We start from the raw sequence: 15,198 nt of genomic DNA, 5'->3' as shown, positions 1-15,198 counted from the left end.
TCGCAATCGTGAAACGCCAGCAACTAGCTTACAAGGAGAAACTAATTTCCATGGTGAATTAAAATTGGCGCTGCTTTTAAACAAATAATAACATCCAAGAAAATCATATTTCAAATGAAAGCTTGTGAGACGTATAATCGATTAGCACTTTGGAGCACCAGCGGTCTCTCGCGACGCGAGACCATCATACAAAAATGCTACTAGAATTTTTTCTATTTAATATTTCAACCTGAAATTTTGTACTGATATTCTCAAGAGGCAGTGAAAGAGTCTCATTAGAAAAAATTAGGGATTTCGACAGTTTGTAACAGACTTTTCTCAATTGCAGTAGTGCGCTCCATGCATTTTGAGGTTATAATTATTTTCTGCTTAAACGAAAATACATCCAAAATTATTATAAAAAGTGTAAAAAACTTCATTACCTGAGGGACATCTACAATAATTTTGGCAATAAATAATAAACAATCGCGTGAGTTCTAGCAACTTTAACCTAACCGTTCGCTGCACACAGCATATGCCCCCACTAGATGCAGCATCTAACGCTGCAGTCACCTTGATTAAAAAATCTCTTCTATTAACCATCTACTCACCGTACTGACCTTAATAAAACTTATTGTCACTTTACCAATGAGCTGGACAAGTACTGACTTGCCTCGAATAGGAAACCTCTGGAGGTCCAGATACCATCCAATATAGTTCACTATTCGTTTTAAAAAACAGAAAAATTATTTTTTTTTTTTGCATTTTTTGATTCTGCAATATATTTACACTTACACGAGCCATGAAATTTTAACCAAAGTATACTTTGTGCTGAATATTCTCTACGAGTTATATTTCTTTGAAATGGTACATCCTATATTAAATGAAAAAAAAGGGATCTTCTGCTACAATTTTGAAAGTAATTGTTTTTTAACAAAATGCTATGACATTTACGAACTTTGTTTTCAATAAATTTACACTGAGATGTTAAATCAATGAGTTTTTTTTTCACCCAAGCAGTACTAAATATATTGCAAAGAAAAATTTATGATAAGCAATAGTTTATTTTCAAACTATACAACTTCTGTATTTATCGATGCATTCTTAAATATAACAAAAAAAATAATCTGCTAAACAGATAGTTTTTCAATATCTTGAGTCTATTATTAGGAAAAACAATCTGCTTCCATATGAATTAAAATCTTTAGTAAAACTTCTTTTTACTTTTATTTCATGAGCAATTCTACAACACAACCCCATGTACTTTGCTTTTTTTCTCTGTTCTATTATTTGTAGTTTCTCTTAAACTCTGTATCCGTTCGAGAATTTTCGAAAATAGTTTTCGTTTTTAACATTTCTGCCTTGAAATAAATGTCTCTCGACTCAATTTTTTTTTTTTAATAAACACGTTTCGAAGTAATTTGTAGTTTTTCCACTTTTAAAAGTATTTTAGTGTATTTATTTTTATTTTTGGAATCATTTTTATTGTACCATTTTTTCTTATCTGACATGTATATTTTAATTTCCATGTTCTTTTTCATAATGTTTTTTTAATCATTTTCTTCGACCCTCTCTACGGTCCTTTTTATCTTTTTTTTAAATTACCTCTCTAGTACACTCTGAAAATTGCGTAGTCCACCTCAAACTACTTCCTCATTCATTCTTTGCCCGTATATTATTTTTTTGTCTCTCTTTTTTTACAATATGATCCTCATCTGTGAAGTAAACTTATTTCATATCTAATTTTAAACTTTAAAGCGAATGACCAGAATTAATTATTTCCTAATTCTAAAAAAGATAATTACTTCAAAACCTCCACTTATTTGTACATATTCTTTGACTTCCATGTTTGTCGGTATCGTTTTATTGTTTTAAATGTAAATCCACTTTACTTTTTTTGTCAAGGAGTACCCTGATAAGAATTGATGGGATTATCTCATCTCGAATAAAACCCTTTCAGATAAAAATCATCACGTACTCTATAGAAACTAAGTTAACCTTTTAAACAAAGCATAGTAAAATGAACATGACTCTTGTTAATCTGGAAATAAAAGAATCACTCTTAAAATTCATTCAATAGATATCGTATGGTGGAGCCATTGTTATCTCGCGAACCACTAGCGCTAATACTTTATTTGATATGATTTACTTTTAAGAGTTAACCGTATTGCTAATGTCTCTTGTGTGTGTGGGCCTTGTTTGTTTCGTAAGTGTTACTTTATGCGAAAGATGAAGTATTAGAAGGAGTCGAAATTTGTTGCTTTTATGTTTATTGTATAAATAAGCTTGTTGTTTGCTGGAAAACTATTGTCTTAGGTGCATCATCAATAATATAATTATCATTATCGCATGACTTGGTCAGCACGAATCGTGTTTCGTGGTGAGTCAGTACAAGTGTGTACGCCTAAACATTCATAGTTCAGAGTGTTCAGACTCGGAGTGGCGAGCGCGTACGAAAACGAGTTACGAGTACAACACAAGCCGTATGGTACAAGATGGGGGGGGGGGGGGGGGGAGAAACAGAGATAGAAGAAACGACGCGCTGGATAGCCACTAGCAATTTCGAGTCTCGTGCAACTTCACTTCTTTGTTAGCTTGCAAGCGCAAAAGATACAGTTGCTCTGAATATCTTACATCAAGTCGACTCATCTACTTGGGGCATCGCCAAGGTCAGCCCTGGTCACTAATCGAGTGACCCGAGGAGAGCGAGTGGCGAGAAGAGATAATAGCCCGCCTGAAGATACGATAGTGCGAGTAGGTATAGCGTTAGGATGAGGGAGTAATAACCGTGTAGGACAGAATAATTATAGATATATACCTAAGAGAGTAAGGGTTTGCCAGGTAGATGAATGTTGTTAAGACATTGAATGAAAGAGGTGTAGGTCGTGAAGAGGACGTTAGTCAGGTTAAATTAAGTGATAAAAACTAAAGAACCAAATAAGCGTGAATAAATTACTAAAAGAAGAGTTACAGGAGAAAACGAGAGTGAGAGATAATCGTCAAGTTCCAAGTGAGCACGTGATATAGAGTTCTGAGTAGCGTAATATAGATACACGCTGTGAACGTGGTTTTTGAGTAAGTGTGGCAGTGTAGGTGTGTCGTGGAAAAAGCATTGTGTAACATCTGGTAGCACTAAATAATATGAAAGTGTATATTATGTAGTTGAATAATCCAAGTAAATGAATCTTATACCACAAGATTAAATACTCTGCATCCAAGCATTTTTTCCGACCATTTTCTTCCCTATAGGAGCACATGCCCGACACGCAGTCTAAACGGGAATTCCCTTTTTGTATGTGAATTTTAGGTAAGGAGAGAGCAGTCAGCGTCGGCAGTGATTTTTTTTCTCATCGTTGTGCGAGGATCCAATATTCTGCACCATTGGTGCTGTAGGACCGGAAAACGCTTCATTACAACCGTAGTATTAAAATAGTTTGGTATAGGAATAATTATTTAAAGGGAATTTCTTAACAAGCACAAGTACATCTTCAAAAGTATTATTCTGAATCCAACCTTTATATTTTTAAAGCTCTTTGACATTTAAAAAAGCAATTGTTAATCTAGTTATCATTATGATTAAGTTACAGCAGCAGCATCGCCACTCAGAGACATCAGCAGGTCCGACGCTAGTCGTCTATGCCAATATAATTTTGCCACGCGAAAATGGCCGAAGGCAAGAGTTCCCTGAAAAGTGTCCATCCTTGCGTCACGTTTGAAAAATCTTTTAGAAGTCACTGCGAACTCACGAGGCACGAACTTACCAACACAAACGAGAGGTCTTTTCACTGTTCCAGATGTCCGAAAGCCTTCAACCGAAGATTTAATCTAGCGGTGCACGAACGCATACACACTGAAGAAAAACCTTTCCGTTGCCTCAAATGTCCCCGAACTTTCAACCACAAAATATCTCTGACAAAACACGAACGCACCCACTCGGACGACAAGCCCTTTAGCTGCACCAAATGCTCGCGGAATTTCAGCCAATTTAGCTACCTCCAAATACACTTGCGCATTCACACCGGTGAAAAGCCTTTCTGCTGCACCGTGTGCTCGCGATATTTTAATCGACTCAACGCTTTCAAAGTACACATGCGCTACCATACCGGGGAAACCCTTTTCCGCTGCGACATATGTTTGAAAACCTTCAACCAAGAAATCAATTTGACAGTGCACAAGCGCATTCATACGGGCGAAAGGCCCTTCAGCTGCTCCGTGTGCTCGAAAGCTTTCACTCGGAAAACAAATCTAACAATGCACGAGCGCATCCACAGTGGCGAGAAGCCCTTTCACTGCGACGAGTGCGCCCAAACTTTCAGCCAAAAAAGTCATCTGACTAAACACATGGGCGCCGTGCATGCCCATCAATGCCCTGAGTGTCTGCTAGCTTTTGTCCGTAACAGCCAACTTCGAAACCACATGCGCAACCACCATTCCTCGTCACGTTGCAATGTGTACTAATAAGTGTGCACTACAATCTATGATTTTACGAAAAACTCACGCTTTGCACACAAGTACTAATCACATAATGATTTGGTCTCGGCTCTAATCCCTGCAGGGTCTGACATTTTTAATATTTTTAAAATTTTTCAAGCCAACTGAATTCAGTCTTACTTCTTTATGTACGATATTTTAATATGCTAAGAAATGTTATAATCAAATTAACATGTTCGATTAACGGTGCAACGAACGTTTTAACCATTTTCTTATGACTGCCAATTGTTCACACACTAATACGAAAAAAATTGTACGCCACTCTCCTGTGGAACGACTCCAACACTATTGTAATAACATCACACTGGTGTAGTACGTAAAACTGCCTTTAAGAAAGCGCCAACCCACAGCTGCTTTCAAAAAATTCAGATAGGGGTTGAATGTAAGTGAGCTTTTTCTTGAAGGCAATTTTAAGTGAGCCATATCTTTGACCAAGTCGTCTACGTACATTATAGTAGTAGTATTGGGACCCGGTAGAGTTGCAACTGAAGTGAAACTTCATGAATGTGATGTACACTGGATCCTTGTACGCAAAGCCGTTTGTAATCAATACTTGCACAAATGTGTTTTATTACATACTTCTTGAAGTCTTGCATCAGTCTAAGCTCAAGGTTGAGCATTTTTTTTCTAACAATTACTTATTAAAGTAGGTACAAAAAATTATTTCATTTACAAAGTCAGAAATAGGTATCATTTTATTTTTCTATTTATGCAAGCTTGTATTTGTTTGTTTATTAAAAAATTTTTAAATATAATTAAGAAGAAAAAATGTAACGAATTTGTATTTTTAATATAAATTTTATTTTCTATGACATAATTATTGACGTTTCTAGTATTTTTTACCCTCCTGCCTGTTTTGTCGTAATTTGTTTTTCATTTTTTATTTTGTAGAACCATAACCTAACCGTCAACTTTTTCAGAACTGACCATATTTTCTCTTTTCTAATTTGACAAGACATTCGAAAATCGAAGTTGCGTTTAGTCTTCGTTCACTTAAGTCATTATATTTTTTGAACATGTTAGGTGAGAGAAAAAAAAAACCAAAAGAATCACAGAAGACTTACGAGGACTCCTTCAACTTTTTTCGTGTTCTTTTCTCAATGCAAACAGCATAAAAAGAATCTGTGTATTCAAATCTTTTATCAATGTCATTTTGGTGACTAACATGCTAATCACAGAGTTGATATGTTTAATTTTAATTTAACTGTTAATAAATTTAAAAAGAGGTCATTTGTCGAAAAATTCTTATCATAAGATAACTTTATCTGCTACTGTTAAACGTTAACGACTTTGTGAAAAAATACGATGTGCTTACTAAATTCTATTATCAATAATAAAAATGAGGGGATATTCCACTGGGTATTTTGTTCAATTTAGATATTTTTCGTATCTAGTTTGATATATTTGACCTCGATGGTTTTATGTTATTTTACACTGTCTAAAAAAAAACTCAAACAAAACTACGAGATTCATTTACTAACATAAAAAAATAAAAGTACTATATAATCCAAAGTCTTTTAGTTCCAAAATTAAATCGAACCATTGTCATCTATGTGTGCGTGTGCGTGTGTGTTTCGAGTATGCAGATCTACACATATACTGACATCATGCTTAGACTGACCAAAAGTTTGAAAAATTTACATCGAGGGCTCTATTCAAAAGCTGTGCACATAGCGAATACCGATGCATCTGTTAAAGACAATTACTTATGCTGTGGAAGCTACAACAACAATAAAAACTATCTGCACTGAGACAAAAAATATCATACCTTGTTAGAGTTTGAAAAAAAACAAAAGCAGCATGACTTGATGTACTCTTGTAAATAGTATTACTATCTATTGCATTTGTTATAAAAATAGTAGTTACGTTAATTTATTGTTTCCAACGCCTGTATCTTGTCCAGAAAATGATTATTTTTCATCAAATTTTGATAGATGAGGATGGGCACAAAAGTAAGTTTCAGTAGACGTAGAAGATTTACATGAGTACTTATTTGATAACACGAAATTAATAGCAAAGCACGAAATGGTAAAAGAAAACAACTGATAAATGATTTAAGTACACGTTAAGCCAGATGAAGTGAGAGTAGTCATTTTCAATGTCTGGCGAAGAGCTGAAACAATATTTGTTAAACAAGGTAATAATTCGTAATAAAGTGACTATGCCTTCAACTGTGGAATGAATTTTCCCTCGTGTTTGTATCAGTACACGAATATGTACAAAACGGCCTGATTAAAGTTATATGTTTGATTTGCATGTACGTCATGCCTAAATAATGACTCTTCTACGCTACGTATTGCACGTATACTGTTTCAAACAAAAGCTAACATATATACTATATCCACTGTTACGTTTTCGTCAACGTACTTATTTTTTTTTTTTTCGATTGACTAAGTATTCTACGAGCGTATTTTAGTTGAACTAATTGTACGATTTATGCTTATAAAGCATAGTTGGCGTCAAAAGATACTGGATGTAGAATGACAATTGTACTTTTTCACAAATATTTAGTATTAATGATTCGTCCTATCTCTCCTCCAGCTTGAGTGTCATTAGAAAGCACAACTATACTGATAAGTCCTATCCACGATCTAAGGATAAAAAGTTTTTTCCGAGTTCCTTTCTTTATTATATTTTCTATTAGACTAACTTGTGAGTAGGGCAGTCTCGATGTCAATTTAGTTTCCTACCTTACTAATCGAGTTGTTTTGACTTGTATTTAATTGTGACATTACTTCTGAACCATATTCAACCATACTTTATTCAACTATATAAATCTACATTCGCCTATTCTTTTAATACTAGTACTACACAATTTTCACATAGTTTTTATTTTAAAGACTTATTGTATAGCTATAATATCTATTATGTACTAAATCATCGGATATATAAGTCCAAACAAAAATTAAGTACTCAATAGTCATGTTTTTGACCCATTTATTTGAATCTGAACTTAAAAAGGAAACTAACTTATCCTGAAATTTTATTCTTTCCAGAAAATAGTAAAAACGTAAGATATTTTTTTAAATAGTTTTTTTAAATTCGAGTTAAGGTTTAAAGATTTTTTACGGTAACCAATTGTAAATGCAGTAAGCATTTTAGTAAGTTGTGCTTAAAAATTTAAATGTAATGATTTGACAAGAAACAGGTTGAATTTTATAGTAAATTTTTAATAGATTACATGTAGGGGTAAACGCACCATCTACCGTACACCCGTAAAGTCACTTTACTTTGTTACCATGATTGTAAGACAGTTTGATACTAAATATTGACTCAGTAAATTTTAAATTGTTATTTAGGATCTCAAGAGAGCACTGTAATTTTTTTGAGGTGTTAGAGCTTGATAAATGATTTTATAATAAAAATATGAAATAGAAGTCATGTTCCTATTTCCGTACCGCCGTTCTCATTACCGGACCCCATCTACCGTACGCATTCCTATTATCGGACCCCATTCACCGTTTGACGACAGATTTGACTATAACCTCACATTTTTGTTTACAACTGCATATCGATCTCAGTGCCTGCTACATAAATCACGATGAAAATGTCAAAAGCAGAGAAAGATGGAAAATCGAAAATTAAAGAAAAAACGCCAAGTCAATTATGCAATTTATAAAGATAGCAGACAGAAAAATCAAAAAAGAAAAACAATTACAGAGAGAGAAACAAAGATTAGAAAAAGAAAATAAAAAATTACGAAAGCAAGAAGAGGAGTTAAAAGCCATTGTAAACAGAAAAAAGTCTGTTGAGGAAGATTTAATGGACGAGACAGAAGCTATTGATTTACAAAAGCAGATTGGAGAACTTCAAGAGAAACAATTAAAACCAAACCAAAAAAGAAACAAAGATCCATCATGAGTAATTTTTGTAATGGAAGTTATTCTTGAATATTCATTACATCGTAAGTTGATTACTATTATAGTTTCAAGCTTTTTTACTGATTTTTGTCAGTCTAATTAAAATATTAAAAAGCAATAATATCTCATGATATGAAACAGAAATCTTTTTAATGAATAAATTTTTTTTAAATAAATGCAAATAAGTTATTTCATATTAACAAGCAGTAATTAAACTTAGATTAGTTTCAGCTTAACGACAATTAAATCTATTAATTCTAAATAAAACATCACTTGGCAAAAATTATTCAAGAATAACTTCCATTACAAAAATTACTCATGATGGATCTTTGTTTCTTTTTTGGTTTGGTTTTAATTGTTTCTCTTGAAGTTCTCCAATCTGCTTTTGTAAATCAATAGCTTCTGTCTCGTCCATTAAATCTTCCTCAACAGACTTTTTACTGTTTACAATGGCTTTTAACTTCTCTTCTTGCTTTCGTAATTTTTTATTTTCTTTTTTTAATCTTTGTTTCTCTCTCTGTAATTGTTTTTCTTTTTTGATTTTTCTGTCTGCTATCTTTATAAATTGCATAATTGACTTGGCGTTTTTTCTTTAATTTTTGATTTTCCATCTTTCTCTGCTTTTGACATTTTCATCGTGATTTATGTAGCAGGCACTGAGATCGATATGCAGTTGTAAACAAAAATGTGAGGTTATAGTCAAATCTGTCGTCAAACGGTGAATGGGGTCCGATAATAGGAATGCGTACGGTAGATGGGGTCCGGTAATGAGAACGGCGGTACGGAAATAGGAACATGACTTCTATTTCATATTTTTATTATAAAATCATTTATCAAGCTCTAACACCTCAAAAAAATTACAGTGCTCTCTTGAGATCCTAAATAACAATTTAAAATTTACTGAGTCAATATTTAGTATCAAACTGTCTTACAATCATGGTAACAAAATAAAGTGACTTTACGGGTGTACGGTAGATGGTGCGTTTACCCCTACATCTATTTCCAAGCTTTCAAGTATGCCTCTGCATTGTTACTTTTACCTTTCTTCTGCACCCCTTCCCCCCCAATTCGATTCCGCACACTAGCTCTAGGATTATGCCAGTAGGGAAAAAAAAACCTAGTAAACAGCCCTTGATCTCCATTACAAAGGTTTTTCCTTAACATACAGGTACCGTTTCAATAATTTTGATGCCAAGGCAGAACCCTTGGGTACATGTTTCTAGCTCACGATATCAAACGTTAAAAAAAAAATCGATTAACTATCGACAAATTAGCGCTCAGCAATCATCCATCCAAGTACTAACCGTACCCAACACTGCTTAGCTTCAACGGTCTGCCAACATGTCCAAATTCGATTTTGTATATACAGCCAAGCTTCTGCCACAAATGAGTTAATATCATTTTTTTACCACTCACCTACATTTTCACAATCTTTTTTTATCTAGATTTTGTACTATCTAGCAAGTAGAATGTAGTTTTCAATCTTTGTTATGATATTTTAAATATTAATGGATTATTTCCTGAAATTCTTGCATAAAATAACGTACTTAAGAAAACGTTATTCGAAAGGGCCAATAAAACATTACATTTCATCCCTCTTTCTCTCCAAATTTTTCACAATTACACGAACCTTTACAAAGGCAAAATAGGGCAATTTTCGTTTCTGTTAACGCGAAAATTGAAAACAATCCCAGCGTCCAATCGAACCGAATGAAAGCGCGCCCTTCAAAACAAAAAAATTCGCCTCTAGGCAAATTTCACTATACTTCGTATACAGTTCCATTGGAACATGATGCACGCAGCTTTCGCTTCGGACAAAGCAACGCACGTACAGCAACTACCTCACGCAAAGTTTCAACAAAACTGCAAGAGCTCTTTCATCGAAAACAAATACGTATACGTAAACTCACGGAATACCCGAATACATGGACAAAGAATAGCATGTTTTGATAAACACTTTACTACAATGCACATATACAGAGACGCATATCAATAAATAAGGGGATCGTGGGGAGCTGGTGGGTCTACAACTCTACAGTATTGTGGAAACTTAAATTGCAAGTTGTCGCCAAACTTTAATCGACTTTCGAGAGCAATGGGTCGGTCACTGTGTATTTTGCATGTGCTCATGTCAATATCCACTCCAGCACTTGAATACATCCTCCCTCCAACCATGTGGGGTGGCTCGCGTTCGTGTCAGAATCGACTGGTAATAGCTAATGGTAACCAATAGCATATAGCTGTGCCTGCATGAACGTACGGGTTTAGCTCTCAGAGTTACGGGCCCGGGGGGGGGGGTCGAAGTGAGCTTACTTGTGATGACGCGGAGAAGGGGGAGGAGTGCAAACTCAGGAGCAAACTTCGGGGTGAGTGAGCAGGGGGTACATTATTAATTCTCTTTGGCGAAAGGCGACGCGAAAACTATGTGTGCATATGCAGCAGCAATGGCGAAGCTTAGTATTTTTGTAACACGGTTCTGTGTGTACGTTTGTTTGATGGTCTTGGCCCAAATTCAGGGAGAAACTGAGCGCACCTTTTCGCGCTTGTGCTGATTTCTAGAGTGCGGATCCATCTCCTTGCGCGTGCTAAACTTGTATGTACTGCGATGATAAAAAAAGGTGTGCTTTGATAGTTAAAGTTTTTTAAATTCCTTCTTACTTTTGAGTAGCAGCATTGCGAATGCTTGGATTTTTTACTTTCCAAATTTTGGAAGAAACTATAAATACTCTGTTTTAGTTTGCTTTTATCTAAATCTGATGCTTCAATCGAATGCGATAGGACAGACTTATTTTTATTATTTATATTTAATTTGATTAGATTCAATTAAAACAAATCGATAATCGAACTAAAAAACTAATTTAGAACTGGAGACTTCACAAATTTATTACTGATTTTATGGACCATGAAATGTTATTACACTCTATTTTGCACTCACCTGCTCATTTCTGCTACAAGGGCCGCCAAACCATAAGTTGGGACAAGCTTTCTTGATCCAAATTTAAAATTTCAACTTATTTTCAACTTTGCTCTTATGCATATCTTTCGGACCTTGCCGTGACATTTTGATGTGAGAATATTGATAAGGGTTCTTAAAACTACGAAATAAAATGTTAAGTCCACCAACTATTAGATTACAGCTATTCAGAAAACTCACCCATTCTACCTGACTAGAGGAGGTAATTAACTTTATCATACATTTAATTAAAAATTTCTTAAAATTGGCAGTTATACCATGCTGAGTGATTTTTTTTTTCTTTGGTTGAAATAGTTTTTAATGATTTAAACCGTGAAACAAATGACCATTGCATCATTTATCGTCACGCATTAAATAAGGTCGATTTAATATACACAAGATTATTTATTTTTCACTTGATAGGTCCAGAAATAGACTAATAATAAGAAAATATCTTATCGCAAATAACTCCCTAAATGTAATAGTCACACGGTTAAAACAACTTCTTCTTAAGACTCAATGATTTTCTCAAAATACACAGAAAGTAGAGTAATTTTCTATCCCCTTAAAAATAGCTTTTTACAAACCTTAAATGTTAGATAAGTTTGATGTATTGAGTTCATATTTCGTAAGAAATTTCTGAACCTATATACACACTAGCAGTGAAAAGTATTCTTCCTAATAAATGTGTAGCCTTAACAAGTTCTTAAATCAAGATATAAAAACAGTCAAGTTTTTTTTTGCGCAGCATACATTTTGTATGACATTCGTAGTATAATACTGTTTAGTACTCGTACTTTAACAAAATCAAACTAGATAATATTTTTGCCCTAAAATTTTTATATACTTCTACATAGCAAGGCATAATTGTATTTGATGTGAGGTTTGTATGAAATACCAGTCAAAAGTCAATATTACTTATTACTTAGTTTGATTTTGTTAAAGTACGAGTACTAAACAGTATTATACTACGAATGTCATACAAAATGTATGCTGCGCAAAAAAAAAACTGGACCGCTTTTATATCTTGATTTCAGAACTTGTTAAGGCTACAGGTTCATTAGGAAGAATACCATTCACTGCTAGTGTGTATATAGGTTCAGAAATTCCTTACGAAATATGAACTCAATACATCAAACTTATCTAACATTTAAGGTTCGTAAAAAGCTATTTTTAAGGGGATATCATAACTTTTCAGGAAATTACCATTTTTAAATGTTTAATTTAAAAACTTAATAACAGTAAATGTTGCTTATATTAGAAAGTACTGGATAGAAACGAAGTCTGTAAAACATAGCTACGATGATCTACAACAGTCCCACTAAATTCATACTAGAATTTGCTTAATTAAAGATGTTTTAAGTATATTAGACTGCAGTTAATTTTTAGAAACAGTTTCTTGATTCACCAAATAAAACAAGTCGTCTTAAAAAATACAGTTTTACGATTTTTATCTAAGATGCTCTTTTCTTTTTGTTATTAAACTACTTTATCATATCATTCTTAGCAATTTTTCTTTAATCTTACTATTTACTATAATCTTACTAGTTATTTATCACGAAAATACGTACGAAAATCTCAAAAGTGATATCTAAGTTACTAAAAGTTTTTATTGAATGATTTCCTATTTTACTATTACTTAAAAAATTGATGATAAATGTATCATTATTTACTATCCAAATCGCTAAATCAAATAAGGCTTAGGTTTACAGCTTGTTATTTAGGGCACTCTAGGAAATTATTAGAGTTTCCAATCTAATCGATCTGATTATGTTGATACTGTTACAGCTGTGTTACACGATTCATTTTAAATTACCAAAAAAAAGTATACTAAAAAAATTACAATAAAATTTATTACTAGTAATTAATTTATTTCAAATTTTAATATAGATACTGAAATTAATATGTTCGCATTTAAGGCACACGAAATTCAGGGTTAGGATAAATAGGATATTAAAGTATTCTTGGTTTTACATTTTTATTCGTTTTAAAAATTTTCCCACGGTAGGTGTCCTACCTTACCAACACCTCATCTTGTCAGTCGTTGTTTGAATGGCTGGGTACATTTTACATGCTTATAAGTGCGCACATATACATTTGACCTTGATTTGCCACATATATTGCATTATTTGCATTATTAATTAATTAGGGGATGATTTTACTATGAGAGAGTCATATCCACCACCTCCCTTTTTTGAGGCACCGTTGCGTCTTCCTATATATAAACTGCATATTTGCATGCCATGGTGAAATGCTATATACCAGTAGCCTATTTGTATGATATCCTAGTGATTAGTTCATATTAAAAACACCACCTAGTTACCCGGGAGGAAGTGACGGAACGGAGTTTCAAACCCCAGCCCTCCAGGCGAGAAGCAAGCGCTCTACCACCTTAGCCACTAAGAACTCCCAACACTGCATGCTATCATCTACTGTGAATTTGTGTAGCTAATATCACACTGTTGGCAGCTCTGCTTGATTTTAAGAACATGCCTATTCCAACTATACACAGGAAAAATTTAGCTTGCAGCTAACTTAACGATAAGACCATTTCTCGGACACTGAGCCTGAAAAAATCTTGTTTTGACCATTTCGAGATACACATGTCTCGTTTTTGTTGTTCTAATGACTTTTTGACCTATATTTTTTAGTAAAGTTGTGGATTAGGATTAAATAGACTTAATTAAACCAAATTACATCAGGCATACCGGCAAAAATACTTATTTTTCAGTATTTAAAAATTCGAGTATGCAAATCTGAAGTAAATAGTAGCGCGGTCGCCGAGGCCTCGTCTGCTTTCTCAAACTTACCTTATTGCGCTCCAGGGCGACTTGATATTAACTATTCAGAGTGTCAGAAACTACTTGACAGATACAATACTACCAAGCTCTGCTTTCTGTTTTTACCGACGCGATGTTACTACTTCACTTACGGGCAAGCCAATACCTCCTCTATTTTTAAGGTAGCTCCCTTGTCTACTGCTCTAATCAAGTAGGAGAGTTTTACTTGTGTATGTATACGTATATATACGTACATCAGTGTTGGTATTCTGCTACCGTCTATCATTTATGACCATTATCATAAATCTGATTTTTACGTCTTTCTTGGCAAATATCTTTGGAAAATGCCCCATTTCCAGCATTTTACATGACAGGATTAAGAAGAACAGAGATTTCTCTACAAGTACATCATAATTTCTCTGCTCAGGTTTTTTATTGTGAGTTGGGAAATGCCTGTAAAGCTGATTTTTTGGTGCTCTGCCATTTAAGGTCGTGTTAAACAGTTCAACTTTCAGCTAAAATATCTCGAGATTTTGCTCCACTTGGGGTATAAACAAGGACACCGTTGGATTCAGTGGGTCAAAATCTATTAAATAAAGTATAGTATATTTCATTCCGTAGGTTTTCGCAAGGGAGCTACCTTAATATGTCTATGATGAAGACTTGTAAAGGCTTCGGTCATAGACTAACGAAGTAAAGTGATACCAACCTAACCTGGAATTTATTATGGTAAAAATGACATGGTAAAAACCTAATCAGTTCTTACTTTTATTTTTCCAGCTTGGATTTTTATTCCAACGATCTTACTAGTGCGTTGTTATTACAAAAACAATGATTTTTATTGAAAACATTTAAATGAGAAACTGATGACGTAACACATTTTACAAACTTATTGTATGCTAATAAATACGTAAGAATTACTACTCAAGGAAATTTATTAAAATGCAATATCATAATTTACTGATTTTTACTAAATGCTAGTAAACAAAAGAACAACATCTACTAGGCAGTTGTAGGCAAATCTCAATATTATAAAAGTTACAATTGTTAAATATTTTTATTGCAGAACTCAATCGTTTGAAGTATCCGCGTAAAAGTTGAAATTTATTCACCCATTCTCTCATGTTTTTTTTAT

At 33.7% G+C, this 15,198-nt stretch overlaps 2 protein-coding genes across 3 annotated transcripts in view; one reads left to right on the top strand and one right to left on the bottom strand.

The window, feature by feature from the left end:
* Nucleotides 1-15,198, bottom strand: part of rg (A kinase anchor protein rugose) — a 366,977-nt gene that overhangs the window by 212,869 nt on the left and 138,910 nt on the right. The window lies entirely within an intron of this gene.
* Nucleotides 3,439-4,581, top strand: LOC149373535 (uncharacterized). Its single transcript, XM_089597051.1, has 2 exons — nt 3,439-3,473; nt 3,561-4,581. The coding sequence occupies exon 2, from the start codon at nt 3,643-3,645 to the stop codon at nt 4,435-4,437; it is 795 nt and encodes a 264-aa protein (XP_089453177.1). The 5' UTR covers nt 3,439-3,473; nt 3,561-3,642; the 3' UTR covers nt 4,438-4,581.

This window comes from Copidosoma floridanum, unplaced genomic scaffold (genome assembly GCF_036245765.1).
Source record: "Copidosoma floridanum isolate Cflo_tuat_1 unplaced genomic scaffold, Cflo_Japanese_pri ptg000030l, whole genome shotgun sequence".
In the NCBI taxonomy this organism is placed as follows: Eukaryota; Metazoa; Arthropoda; class Insecta; order Hymenoptera; family Encyrtidae; genus Copidosoma; species Copidosoma floridanum.
This window is presented reverse-complemented; position numbering and strand designations above follow the sequence as displayed.

Coding starts and splice junctions, on each gene's coding strand:
- LOC149373535 (XM_089597051.1), top strand. CDS start 3,643: ATGGCCGAAGGCAAGAGTTCCCTGAAAAGTGTCCATCCTTGCGTCACG.